The sequence below is a fragment of the Myotis daubentonii genome, chromosome 15 (genome assembly GCF_963259705.1).
Source record: "Myotis daubentonii chromosome 15, mMyoDau2.1, whole genome shotgun sequence".
Lineage (NCBI taxonomy): Eukaryota > Metazoa > Chordata > Mammalia > Chiroptera > Vespertilionidae > Myotis > Myotis daubentonii.
The window spans coordinates 12452238-12466566 of NC_081854.1; the positions used below are offsets into that span (position 1 = coordinate 12452238).

The window sequence follows — 14329 nt, forward strand, 5'->3', positions numbered from 1 at the left end:
CCAGTGCACAAACTCGTGCACCTTGAAAGGAACTGTGGGCCATGAGGCTACAGTTGGCACAGGGGCGGATCTCGGCCCATCCTCTGCGACCCCACCTGGCCCCTCCTGCCACGGCCTCCCGGTCCCATCTGCTGGCAGCCCCACTCCCACCACAGCCGCTCCCACGTGCTGATGGCACCAGCCCACTTGCACCCACTGAAGGCGCAGAACAATTGGAGCCGGTGCCAGCATCGGGTGCGAGTGGGGCCGGCACCGTCAACAGGTGCAAGCGGCAGCTGCTGCCCCAATAGCCCCTCAGGAGCAGGGGGAGGTGGAGAAGCCCTCAGGGGCAATCAGGGCCAGCAGCCGCCACTCTCACCCACTGATGGTGCCAAGCAATTGGGACTGATGCCGGGCACCAGTAGTGGGTGCAAGCGGTGTCTCTGGCGCCAGCAGCAGGTGCAAACGGGGCTAGCGCTGGCAGCAGGTGCAAGCACTGGGCGGGACCGCAGTATGCAAGAGCAAAGAATTTTCAGTAACCACTGGAGGCTCGCCCCGATGACTGCAACCGATGCCCTGCCTTGGTCTGGCGCCCCTGCTCACTTGCTCCACCATCCCACCACAGCCAATGCCTGCCATGTTCCACACATGCCCCCTGGTGGTCAGCACGCATCATAGTGACGAGTTGTTTGGTTGTTCTGCCATTCGGTCTATTTGCATATTAGCCCTTTATTATATAGGGGATATAGCTGTTCTTTAGCTACATCAGGAATATAAGTAGAATTCATATAATTGGGGATACATGTTTCAAAGTCAGGGCTTTGCAACACAGCTGAATATTGAACGTGGTGGCCCTGTTCAAAGGTTTAGTAAAACCATACACATTATCATGGATTGCCTGGAGATGCCAAGGAAAAAATAGAAGGGGATAGTCTCAAATTAGAAAGAATATTTTTCAAGTGGACAAATCCTTTTTGTCCTGATAATAACTTTTTCTTTTATCTCTAGCACATTGGCATGATAATGTTTGAGTTTGTCTGTTAAATTGTGTGCAGACAATGGCAAATATAGATCTTTAATCGATGTTTGAGGCATCATGTGGACTATCTCTCATAAGGTATTTATCATCATGAGAATAATAAGTTCTTCTAAGTCACTGTAAGCCTTTATCAGCTTTAACTCCTTTCAAAGGATATCTCACAATTACCAAGGGCCATGGTGCAGATCAGAATGTGAAACAGACAGAATTTCAAAGACATCAGAAAAAATGGAGACTGAGGGAGGTAAGCAGAGCCAAATTTCATGGTAGCTGTAGGTGTCCTTTAAGGCAAGTTATCAAACAAACAAAACTCAGTGAACACTGATGTTGGCTTGCAGCATTTTATTGTAAAGTTACTTTAATGTTTAGGGACTCTAAGTCACCAGAAGAGTTGAAGCCAGGCGTGTTTGGATGGAAATGGATTGTCACGTAGTTATTAAAGCTCAGATTATAGACAGATAGCAAGAAGTAGCCTTCCTGAGGACACCTGGTTCAACATGGCTAAAGTAATAATATGTACTCTTCTAACACTTGGCAGCACATTAATTTTCTATAGCAGCCAGAAAAGAAAGCAGTAAGATTATTTTGGGGGGGGGGGAGAGGCTAACAAATTATCTTTAAACATAATCATGTTTCCTATCTATTTGTACCTGGTGTCTCTCCACATTGGAATGTATTATCCACAAGAACAAGCACTTTGTTTTGTGCACCGTATCACCCTTAGTGCCTAAAACAGTGATGGCGAACCTATGACACGTGTGTCAGAGGTGACACGCGAACTCATTTTTTTGGTTGATTTTTCTGTTAAATGGCATTTAAATATATAAAATAAATATCAAAAATATAAGTCTTTGTTTTACTATGGTTGCAAATATCAAAAAATTTCTATATGTGACATGGCACCAGAGTTAAGTTAGGGTTTTTCAAAATGCTGGCACGTCGAGCTTGAGCTCAAAAGATTCGCCATCACTGGCCTAAAACATTCCTAGCAAATAGTAGTTTTGTAATAAGCATAGATCATAGTTTGCACCATTCTCACTCACAGAACTAAAAGGGCATGTATATGTAAGTTATTTTTCATGGGAAAAGAACCAGTGATGGCAATTTTGCTGCAAAGCTGAAAAGACTGTATGAGAGGTAGGGCTACACGGAGGCATCTATCACCTGCTCATGAGAACAGCAAAGGTCACAAGAATGCCTTGGGGATTGAATCATTTTAATTTTTTTTAAAATATATTTTATTGATTTTTTACAGAGAGGAAGGGAGAGAGATAGAGAGTTAGAAACATCGATGAGAGAGAAACATCGATCAGCTGCCTCCTGCGCATCTCCTACTGGGGATGTTCCCGCAACCCAGGTACATGCCCTTGACCGGAATCGAACCCGGGACCTTTCAGTCCGCAGGCCGACACTCTATCCACTGAGCCAAACCGGTTTCGGCCATTTTAATTTTTAAAAAATATATATACTAGAGGCCCGGTGCACAAAATTTGTGCAAGGGGCTTGGCTGTCCAGCTGTCTGGTCTAATTAGCATATTATGCTTTTATTATTATAGATATTTTAAATCTTCACTTGAGGATAAATTTTTTTATTTTTGAGAGAGAGATTAATGTGAGAAACATCAATCAGTTGCCTTCTGTACCTGCCCTGGCCAGGGATCAAACCTTCATGTTAGGTATGTGCCATGACTTGGAATCAAACCCACAACCTTTTTTGGTGTGCCAGATGACATTCTAACTAACTGAGCCACCTGGCCAGGCAAGTCTTTTTCATTTTTAAAATAATCTTTAGCCCAGCCGGTGTGGTTCAGTGGTTGAACATGACCCATGAACTAGGAGGTCATGCTTCAATTCCTGGTCAGGGCACATGTCCAGCTTTTGGGCTAGATTCCCAGTAGGGGGCGTGCAGGAGACAGCCAATCAATTATTCTCACTCATCATTGATTTTTTTCTCTCTCTCTCTCTCCCTCTCCCTTAGTCTCTCTCTCAAAAAAAAATTTTTTTTTAATAACCTTTATGTTGCTATATATTTTCTCACACAAAATCTTACCTGTAGCCCCTCCCTATCTTCGAATTAATAAAAAGGGAAAAGGAAAAGGCCATTCTGATGATTGTGTGACGTTCTACTTGGAAACTACCCTGCATCGATCTCAGGGTAACACTTATGGCACCTTTTTAAGATTTCAGTCCTTAAAAAAATTCTTTTTTTTTTTTAAATATATTTTATTGATTTTTTACAGAGAGGAAGGGAGAGAGATAGTTAGAAACATCGATGAGAGAGAAACATTGATCAGCTGCCTCCTGCACATCTCCCACTGGGGATGTGCCCGCAACCCAGGTACATGCCCTTGACCGGAATCGAACCCGGGACCCCTCAGTCCGCAGGCCGACGCTCTATCCACTGAGCCAAACCGGTTTTGGCTTTAAAAAAATTCTTAGTGAGGTTTCTGGCTTTTCAAAAGTAAATCTTCAGTTATTACATTAATATTTTATCACCTGAAGTTGAAATGAGGCATACTGTAGGAGGCATGCCAGATAAATAGCTTATATGTAAAAGTTTGGGCCTTTAGCTAGTTAATCATAATGCTTATAGTTTTGTTTTGGTATCATCAAAAAAATTCAATATTCATCCAAAAAGATACAGTTTAGTGTGTCGTGTCTTTTGGAACTGACATGGTGGCTTTAGGACCTGAAAGCAGCTTGTTACTGAAAGCCCAATTTCTTACAATTTTCAATAGAAATTTGTACAAAATTTATGACATAAGAATCTCTCAAATACACAAAAGAGATTTAAGGGTTTTTTGGGTTTTTTTTTACCAGCATTTTTAATGTTAAAGGCATAGAGGGGAAAACTGTAATTTCATTTAGTTTCAGCCTCTCATGGAAAAGATCACATATTTAACATTAACTTTAAATAAATCAACTTTTTTTGATGGAGAAAATATGCACTGCAAAAAAGCACTGAAAGACATCACTTAAAGGAGAATTTACATCTTCTTAATAATCCTTTAGAGTTTGAGAAAGTCAGCCATTCCAGTCCTGTATTAATTTATTCAATAATGAAGATGTCACCCTGACCGGTTTGGCTCAATGGATAGAGCGTCAGCCTGTGGACTGAAGGGTCCCAGGTTCAATTCCAGTCAAGGGCATGTACCTTGGTTGCGGGCACATCCCCAGTAGGGGGTGTGCAGGAGGCAGCTGATTGATGTTTCTCTCTCATCGATGTTTTTAACTCTCTATCCCTCTCCCTTCCTCTCTGTAAAAAATCAATAAAATATATTTAAAAAATAATAAGCCCTAACTGGTTTGGCTCAGTGGATAGAGTGTCGGCCTGCGGACTCAGGGGTCCCAGGTTCGGTTCCGGTCAAGGGCATGTACCTTGGTTGCAGGCACATCCCCAGTAGGGGGTGTGCAGGAGGTAGCTGATCGATGTTTCTCTCTCTCATCGATGTTTCTAACTCTCTATCCCTCTCCCTTCCTCTCTGTAAAAAATCAATAAAATATATTTTAAAAAATTAAAAAATAAAAATAAAATAAAAAATAATAATAATGAAGATGTCATACCAGGTGCACCGGTTAATAATGCGGATTTTGTAATCAAAGAAAACATGATAATTTCAAGAGAAACATCAAAAGTGCTCTATTCAAAGTAATGTCCATCACTAGCTACACATTTCCCCCATCTTTCAGGTAATTTGTGGATACCGTCCCAATAGAACTTTTCTTGTTTTGAGGCAAACCATTCAGAGACCCAATTTTCCACTTCTTCGTATGTTTTGAAGTGCTGCTGAGAAAGTGCGCATGCCATCAATCGGAACAAGTGGTAATCTGAAGGAGCAAGGTCTGGTGAATGTGGCGGGTGGGTTAATACTTCTCAGGCAAGATCTTTTAACCTGTCTTTAACTGGCTTTGAAGTGTGTGATGGTGCATCATCATGAAGCAAAATTACTTTGCTGTGTCTTCTGGCCCATTCTGGTCGTTTCACGATCAAAGCGTGGTTCAAATTGATTATTTGTTGTTGATAGCGATCAGTATTAATGGTTTCACCTGGTTTTAGAAGCTCAAAATACATCACACCTTCCTGATCCCACCAAACGCAGAGCATTGTCTTCTTTCCAAAGCGATTTGGCCTTACAGTCGATGTTGATGGTTGACCTGGATCAACCCATGATTTTGTGCATTTGGGATTCTCAAAATAAATCCACTTTTCATCGCCAGTCACAATTCGATGCAAAAAAGACTTTCTTTAGTGCCGTTGAAGCAACATTTTACTGATGACTTTTCGGTTTTCCATTTGTCTTTTGTTCAGTTGATGGGGCACCCATTTTCCTTCCTTTAAAATCTTTCCCATTGCCTGTAAACGATCGGAAATTGTTTGCTGAGCAACGTTTAATCTTTCTGCAAGTTGTTTTTGAGTCGGACCTGCATCTTCATCCAATAATGCTTGTAATTGTTGGTCTTGAAACTTTTTTGGTTGACCTGGACGTTCTTTGTCTTTCACATCGAAATCATCACTTTTAAACCGTTTAAACCAGCGTTCACAAGTACCTTGAGATGGAGCATGTTCACCATAAGCTTCCTGAAGTATACGATAACTTTCAGCAGCACTTTTCTTCAAAATAAAGTAATGAATTAAAACTTCCCGCAAATGCTCTTTTTTTGGCACAAATTCGACATTTTTAAGCGTAAAAGTATCTATGATGTTAACACCTTCAGCAAATTTGACATATGAAGTTTTGAAGCTTGCTGTCAATACAACAAAACAGCATACATATCAAATCGCATATATATCAACATATTTGTAACTCCATCTATTGAAAAAAATCCACATTATTAACTGGTACACCTAGTAAAACCCAACATATTAAAATTCTGCAGCAGGCCAAAAAATATATTTCTTGCTGATCTGACAAAAAAAACAGGTATAATTTTGATCATTCACACCAAACAGCTATTGTTGTGTTGGCGGTTGTCATTTTTTTCTTTGACAATTTAAGGAAAAAGAGGTCAGTGCGCCTGACTAAATGGTCAGGTGTTGCTTGTTTTAAAAATTCTTGTGGCACACTGGTTAAAAATAGCTGTTTTAACACTTTTAGATAGTAAGAGAAATTAAGGCATTTTCTCGACAGAAGATACAGTAACAAGGTTTTCATTATAGACTAAGACTTAAGCTGCTGTGTGGGTTACACTGTTAACCACATCTGAGGCTTACCTTGCTTTAACAGAATATGATTACCTTATTGGACCTTTTGTCTGTTTCTACTTCTTTTACTCACAACTGAATTCTAAATTTGTTTTAGAAGGTTAATTATTGTCTCAATTTCTTTAACAGATATAGGCCTATTCATATTGTTTCTTTTTTATTGTGTAAGTTTTGGCAATTGTCTTTCAAGATATTAGTCCATTTCATCTACATTATTAAATTTGTGGTCAGAGAGTTTGTTCATAAGCATTATTATTTTTTTAAATCTACTTTATTATTTTTTTAAATCCTTACTCAATGATATTCTTCTATTGATTTTTAGAGAGAGTGGGAGAGAGGGAAAGACAGAGAGAAATACTGATGTAAGAGAAACATATTGATTGGTTGCCTCTTGCACGAACCCTGACCAGGGCCCGGGGCGAGAAGAAGCCTGGAACCAAGGCACGTGCCCTTGACCGGAATTGAACCCTGGACCCTTCGGTCCACAGGCCAATGCTCTAGCCACTGAGCCTAACTGGTGAGGGTCATAGTCTTTTAATATCCTTTTAAAGCTCACGGGTTCTAAAGTCATGTCTCCTCTTTCATTTCTAATATTCGTAATTTGTGTCCCCTCTTTCTTCTTAATTAGCCTGGCTAAATTTGCATGTCAATTTTATGCATCTTTTTTCCAAGAACCAGTTTTTGGTTTCACTGGTTTTCTCTATTGGTTTCCTATTTTCAATTTCATTGCTTTCTGCCCCAATTCTCATCCTTTTTATCTGCTTACTCTGAATTTAATTTACTCTTCTTTTTCTAGTTTCCTAAGGTGGATGTTTAGATGTTTGAATATTTCTCCTTTTCTAATGCATGGAATTAATTTTCTTCTAAGTACTGCTTTTGCTGCATGACAAAATTTTGATAAGTTGTTTTCCTTTTCATTTTGTCCAAAATATCTTAATTTCTCGAGATTTCTTCTTTTACCCATGTGTTATTTAGAAAAGTGTTGTTTAATCTTCATGTATTTGGGGATTTTCCAGTAACTTAATTTACTAATATCTACTAATATCTACTTAATTTACTAATATCCATTGTGGTCTGACAGCAGACTTTTATGATTTTTATTCTTTCAAATTTGTTAAGGAATGTTTTATGGCCCATGTTTCATGTGAGCTTGGGAAGAAGAGTTCTATTTTTCATATTTTTAAAAATATATTTTTATTGATTTCAGAGAGAAAGCGAGAGGGAGAGATAGAAACACCAATGTTGAGAGAATCATTGATTGGCTGACTTCTGCACGCCCCCTACTGGGGATCGAGCCCACAACCCAGGCATGTGCCCTTGACCAGAATCAAACCTGGGACCCTTCAGTCCGCAGGCCGACACACTATCCGCTGAGCCAAACCGGCTGCGGCAAGAGTTTTATTTTTCAAATTATCCACATTAACAATGGCTCCAACTCTATGCCACAAAGCTATCATTTTAGAATTGGTTTTAACTCAGTCCACAGGGGAAAATATATAATATTATGAAAACAAAAACAAGGTTATGTGGGGCTGGGGCAGAGAAACAGCTATTTGTCTTTTTCATTGTAGGGCATGACACTCAACTTGGGACAGAAAAGGAGATCATAGTAGGAGAAACATGATCAGTATGTTTGTGCTCACATAAATGTCAAACTTGAAAGGTCCACTTCAAAATTTCAGTTAAATACAGAGACTATATAGGGGTTAGAGAATGGGAGGGGGGACGGGATAGAATGGGAAGGTAAAGAGCGGGGCTTAGAATAAGGAAGTTTTTGCCAAGGCAAAACTGTCTCACTTGAAATTGTTGCATGGGAAGCCCAATTATAATGTTGGCACTGATCATGTTCGATACTTATTCTAGTTGATTAGTGATTCTTAATCTTTTAGGAATAATGGCCACCCATCTATAAATATTCAAGGACACCTAAACAGAATTAGGATAAGCATTCCTCAGATGACAAAATAAGATTCTGGAGTATCCTTTGATAACACTGATTTATTCTATACCGACTAGCTAGCTATCTCAGGGAGGATTGGTGACAGTGAAGAAAATGTGTCTATTAACCAATGCATTCACTGAAGGCAGAGAGAAAATCTAGACAAGGAACCTGAAGCAGAAGCATGAATGACAGTCTGGGGGGCAGCAGTGGGACAGTGCAGCTGGAACAGAATGGCTAAGCAAACCAACAGCAGTAGGAAGATATGGAAAGCTAGAGGGTGCAAGGGCACAGAAATCTGAAGGCCTAAGAGCCACGGTGAGTACTTTAGATTCTACCACGTGTGCAATGGGAAGCCTTCAGAGTTGAAAGCTCTGACTTGTCCGAGGAGGGGCTCTTTGGCTGCTGGGTTATTGCTGGACAGTTCTCACCTGAACACCCATCTTTCTGGGTGTCTGTCGCCACCATCAAACGCTTTTCTTCTCTCTCCAGCTGGAAGATAAGGTCTGGTTTGAAGAGCTGAGTCCCTATGAAAAGGCAAGAAGAGCAAAATTTTTAAATTTTGAAGTCCAGTTTATCATTTTCTTTTTTGATTCATGCTTTTGGTGTCCCATCTAAGAATGCTTTGAAGGTCATGAATATTTTTTTCCTGTTTCTTCTAGAAGTTTCATACTTTTCGATTTACATTAGATCTCTTACCTATTTTGGGTTAATTTTTTCTGTGAGGTGTGAGACATGCAAATAGATGCATATAGGCGTCCAAGGTTTCTGCTCCACCTGCTGAAAAGACTGCACCTCTCCACTGAATTGCCTTGGCGCCTATACTACATCTAGAATAGTTTCAGCTCAGTTGATTAGTGTCATCCCCATAGGCCAATTGCTAGAAAAGGCTAAAGGGTTAATACATAGTTTTTTGTTGTTTTCTTGTTTGTTTTGTTAATACCTGAGGATATTTTTTCCATTAATTTTGTTTTAGAGTGGCAGGGAGGGAGGAAGGGGGAGAGAGAAAGAAAGAGAGATCGCCAAAACCGGTTTGGCTCAGTGGATAGAGCGTCGGCCTGCGGACTGAAAGGTCCCAGGTTCGATTCCGGTCAAGGGCATGTACCTGGGTTGCGGGCACATCCCCAGTAGGAGATGTGCAGGAGGCAGCTGATTGATGTTTCTCTCCCATCGATGTTTCTAACTCTCTATCTCTCTCCTTTCCTGTCTGTAAAAAATCAATAAAATATATTTTAAAAAAAGAAAAAAAAAGAGAGATAAAGAAAGAGAGAGAGAAAGAGAGAAACATTGATGTGAGAGAGGCACATCGATTGGTTGTCTCCCGCATTCATTGGGCTGGGGAGTGAAACTGCAACCCAGGCATGTGCCCTTGACAGGAAATGGAACCCACAACCTCTCTGGGCACGGGTTCTAACCACTAACACAAACCAGGGCAGGTTAACACAGTTTTGTTATAAACTGTCAAATTCCCCTCCTTTGTGTCTGTATCATTTTGTATTTCTACTTTCAATGTATGATAGTTGTTTTATTTCCCACAACTTTGCCCAAAAAAATGTTTTAAATTTTTTGCCAATCTCATGGGTCAGAAATGGTATTTCAAGTACATTTTAATCAATGTCTCTCTTATCTTAAATAAAACTGAACATCTACTCATATGTACATATTCACATGTAGTTTGTATTTTATGTATATGAACATGTATGTGCATGCACATACACACACCCCTACCTCCTGGCTCAATCCCCTGAGACCAAGAAACAAAATGACAATGACAATTCTTAACATCCCAGACCTTGAGGTTAAATACCGTTCTCTAATAAAATAAATGGTTGATTCCAGAGCTGGGGCAAAGGAAAAGATGAGCATAACATAAGGAAGTGTTAAAATAAAATGGGGCATATTACAAGGGCACAAGAGTCAACTTAAAAGGTTGGCCAGATATGGGACAATTTTAGCACCAAAACAATTATAGCAGTAAATTATACGTCATATTAAAAATAATATTTCTCAAACCCCTATAAATAACAAATAAATGAATTTGCTTATTGTAGAACGTCAAGTGCTGACTGCTAAGTATGAGGGAAGTACTAAGTCAGAACATCATTTTGTAACTATCGTGGTAAAGACTGAATGAGGCAAGGATCATCACTGGATACTAAATCTTAGTCTGGTCTTAAAAAGTGTTGCCTGTGACAGCAGGAGGAAAGCAGCCGTAGTTTTACAGTGGAGAAACTGGACAGTGCCTTGACGGTGATCAAAATTAAACTCGCCCACAGGGGCAGGGGGTGCGCCTCTAGCTGTGATGCCTCAAAAGGACACACCGCTCCCAACGCTGAGTGCTGGCCAGAAGGGATCACCTGGCTCTCATTAGGAGGAGACGAGGAAAGTTCTATCAGAATTGCGGGACAGGTACCAAGATTCTTCAAAAACGTCACTGCCATAAAAAATAAAGAAATGCGGTGGAAAGGTTCTTAATTAAAGGAGGTCAAAGAGACATGCCAGCTTGACTAGATCCTAGACTAGATCTTTGGTGGGAGGGAGAAAAACTGCTATGAGAATGGGCTCTGTTCATAAAATTAGAGCATAAATGATAGAACGGATAAAGGTATTATATCTGCAATGGGGATATGTAGGAAAATATTCTTACTTCTACAAAATATACTGTTCAGCGAAGAATTAACCTTACCCAAAGTGAAGTATGGTCTTTGCCCTCAGCTCTCGGGAGGTGGTCTCGAAGCCCTCGGAATGTCCTACTCAATGAGAGTGTCTTTCTTACCCAGAGGACGTGGGACAGACCAGATAGCCTGACAATGTGACTTATGGTGGGGGTTTGGGCCGCGTGCTATCAGCTTATTTCCAGAGGGGCTGGAAACTAAGGTAAGCCACACAGGTGTCCAACCACAGCTACCTGACCAAGCCCTCAGAAAACTCTGGGCGCCACGGCCTGGATGTAATACACCACGTGTACTGGCGAACACTTTGCTGGGAAGTCAGTGCTGCCCACGACTCCCCTGGGAGAAGACAACTGGAAGCCTGTGCCGGAGACACCCCTGGACTCTGCCCATGCATCTCCTCCCTTGGTTAACTATTCATTTCCACGGAATGAACTGTAACCATGAGTATAACAGCTTTCGGTGAGTTCTGAGAGGTTTTCCAGCTCATTACCAAGCCACGGGGTATTCCTGGAGACCCCTGACTTGCTCTGCATGTACACAGAAGTATTTGGAGATAAAGGGAGATGGAGTCTGTAAGTTACCCACAAATGGCTCAGGAAAAAAAATGTTATGAATATACATATTTACATGTATATACATCCTATATAATAAAGAGGTGATATGCAAATTGACCATCACTCCAACACACAAGATGGCCGGCAGAGGATGGCAGTTGTGGGTGATCAGGACTGCAGGGGAGTGGATAGGGGGTGATCAGGCTGGCAGGCAGAAGCGGTTAGGGGCAATCAGTCAGGCAGGCAGGCGAACAGTTGGGAGCCAGCAGTCTTGGATTGTGAAAGGGATCCCAGATTGGAGAGGGTTCAGGTTGGGCTGAGGGACACCCCCAACCCCCATGCACAAATTTCGTGCACCAGGCCTCTAGGAAACTATAAAAGAGAAAGAATCTGAGCATAAATGATAAAGCAAGGGTGTAAAATATTATTTCAAGGGGATCTGAGTAAAAGCTAAATGGGTGGTCTTCTTCCATACATTTACTTTTGTAAATGTTCTGTAACTTTAAAGCTACTTACAAATACACTGTTAAAGCGAGAAACAAAATACCTCTGAAAAGTCCAGTTAATAAACAGATGCTGACATCCTGAGAAACAAAGAAGCTGGAGCAACCCACTAAGCTGACCTCATGACAAACCAATGGGGCAGGACCTTATGTGCTCACTGCGATGTGTTCAAAGAACAGACACATCTTGCCTTTGTCACACAGGGATTGTTAAGACTCCTAGATGCCCAGGCTCAGAGAATGCCTGCGGGAGTCCCAGAGCTTTTAACAGCTGGGCACATAAAGACACTCAAGAGCAGAGGTCCTCAAACTTTTTAAACAGGGGCCAGTTCCCTGTCCCTCAGACATTCCACACATGCGCACTGCGGGCCCGGGACGAGTCGGCTGCTAAGCAGGACAGGCAGCGGCGGCAAAAACACCCCGCGGGCCGGATAAATGTTTTCGGCGGGCCGTAGTTTGAGGACCCCTGCCCAAGAGGCTGACAGTGACTTTACAGAGGGCACCCATCCTCACCCACTGAGACCAGGTTCCGGAAGTTCTCCAGAGTCACGTCTCGGTACAGCTTCCTCTGGGACGGGTCCAGCAGCCCCAGCTCCTCCTCCGTGAAGACCACAGCCACATCCTTGAACGTCACTGGCTCCTACGACCCAAACACACACAGACTATGTTTATGGAAGAAGAGCAGCAATGAGAAAGTCTAAGTATGGGAAAGTGTTCTGGCTTCTGAGGCACCTGAGTCACATTTAAGGAGCCTGCTTTCTATTCGCCTTCCACACGGCTAATCCCATCCATCAAAAGGGCTGCAAGAAAAGAAATCCTAATACTTAAAATTGCTGCCTTTTGGTAGCACACCTAGAGGGAAGTCCTTGAACTCTGCTGCATCACGAGCTAATATTTTATTTATTCATTCATTTATTTTTAATTATTTTTTTAATCCTCACCTGAGAATACATTTTCCATTGATTTTTAGAGTGAAAGGGAGAGGGAGAGACAGAGAAACACCAATGTGAGAGAGACACATCAACTGGTTGCCTCCTCCATATCCCCAACCAGGGCCGGGAGCCTGCAACCAAGGCACGTGCCCTTGACCGGAATCTAACCCGGGACCCTTCAGTCTGCAGGCCAACGCTCTATCCACTGAGCCAAACCAGCTAGGGCCATGAGCTAATATTTGAAATTTTATCAATAATGTCACCTAATAATTGACATTATTACAGCTAAAAGTCTAATAATCCCTGTGTGACAAAGGCAAGATGTTTCTGTCCTTTGAACTATAAATGAGCACATTGTGGTCCTGCCCCATTGGCTTATCATGAGATCAGTTTAGTGAGTTGCTAATATTTAAAATTTAAATATTTTAAATCTATACTAATAAAAGGGTAATATGCTAATTAGACCAGATGTTCTTCCGGACGTCCTTCCAGACAAAGCCACGGTGGTAGGGCCAAGGCAGAGGCAGTTAGGGGCGATCAGGCCAGCAGGAGAGAACAGGGGGGATCAGGCTGGCAGGAGAGAGTAGTTAGGGGGATTAGGCTGGCATGCAGAGTGGTTAGAGCAGGCAGGCAGGTGAGCAGTTAGGAGCTAGCTGTCCTGGTTTGTGAGAGGGATGTCTGACTACCAGTTTAGGTCCAATCCCACAGGGATCCCTGCAGGATTGGGCCTAAACCAGCAGTCGGATATCCCCCAAGGGGTCCCGGATTGGAGAGGGTACAGGCCGGGCTGAGGGACACCCGCCCCATGCATAAATTTCGTACACTGGGCCTCTAGTTTTATCAATAATGCTCCAGAAAAGATTTAGTTCTCCCCTGTGTGATGAGTCTGTTTTCCCTTTTATACAAACGCTCTACTTATTTGTTAACTTACAGGGCACCAGTCACCCTGATGGTTTAAGTACGTAGACCAAACTCTGTAGCCATCTGGAGTGTGCAGCGTTCATGGTGTGTGGCTCGGGCCCAGCTCTGCCTGTGTTCACACTGGAATGTGATGCTGGCTGTATGACCTCAGACAAGTTGCTCATGCGCTTCTCATGCCTATACCTCGGGGCAGAGTACTTAGGAACAGTGTTTGGCACATAGTAAATACCCAGTAAGTATTAGCTATTATTGTGATTATTGTTATCATCATCTGTCATCCCATTTCAGGGCTGCATAGTCATTCAAGGAATTGATGATCTAGAATATTGATATATACAAATAATGCATGCTTACTTAGTGTTAGATTATCTATTATAGACAATTTGCAAAAAAAAAACAAAACAAAAAAAAAACCCTTTCACAGAGAACTCAGTCCCTGGAAATCTGTTATCTCCTTAAAATAAGTTCCAAAAAGTAGAAATTGGTAATTTTGAAGAGTCATCTTTAATGTTTTAAAATCTTGACACCAGGATTTACCTTTAAAAGGTTTTTCCAGCCCTGCTGGTTTCGCTCAGTGGATGGAG

At 41.7% G+C, this 14329-nt stretch overlaps 1 protein-coding gene across 8 annotated transcripts in view; it reads right to left on the minus strand.

Annotated features, from left to right (window-relative positions):
• LOC132216764 (zinc finger protein 235-like) overlaps nucleotides 1-14329 on the minus strand; it is a 57914-nt gene that overhangs the window by 32670 nt on the left and 10915 nt on the right. For 6 of the 8 annotated variants that reach the window (XM_059666241.1, XM_059666238.1, XM_059666235.1 and 3 more), the window contains 2 exons: nucleotides 12406-12532; nucleotides 8592-8687 (listed from right to left, as the gene is read on the minus strand). The exons of 1 other annotated variant lie outside the window; for it this stretch is intronic. In XM_059666241.1, coding sequence (XP_059522224.1) covers nucleotides 8592-8603 — 12 coding nt within the window. In that variant the 5' untranslated portion in view covers nucleotides 8604-8687; nucleotides 12406-12532. Of the gene's footprint in view, nucleotides 1-8591; nucleotides 8688-11507; nucleotides 11690-12405; nucleotides 12533-14329 lie in introns of those variants that run through there. One more of the 8 variants, XM_059666240.1, reaches the window with a different exon arrangement.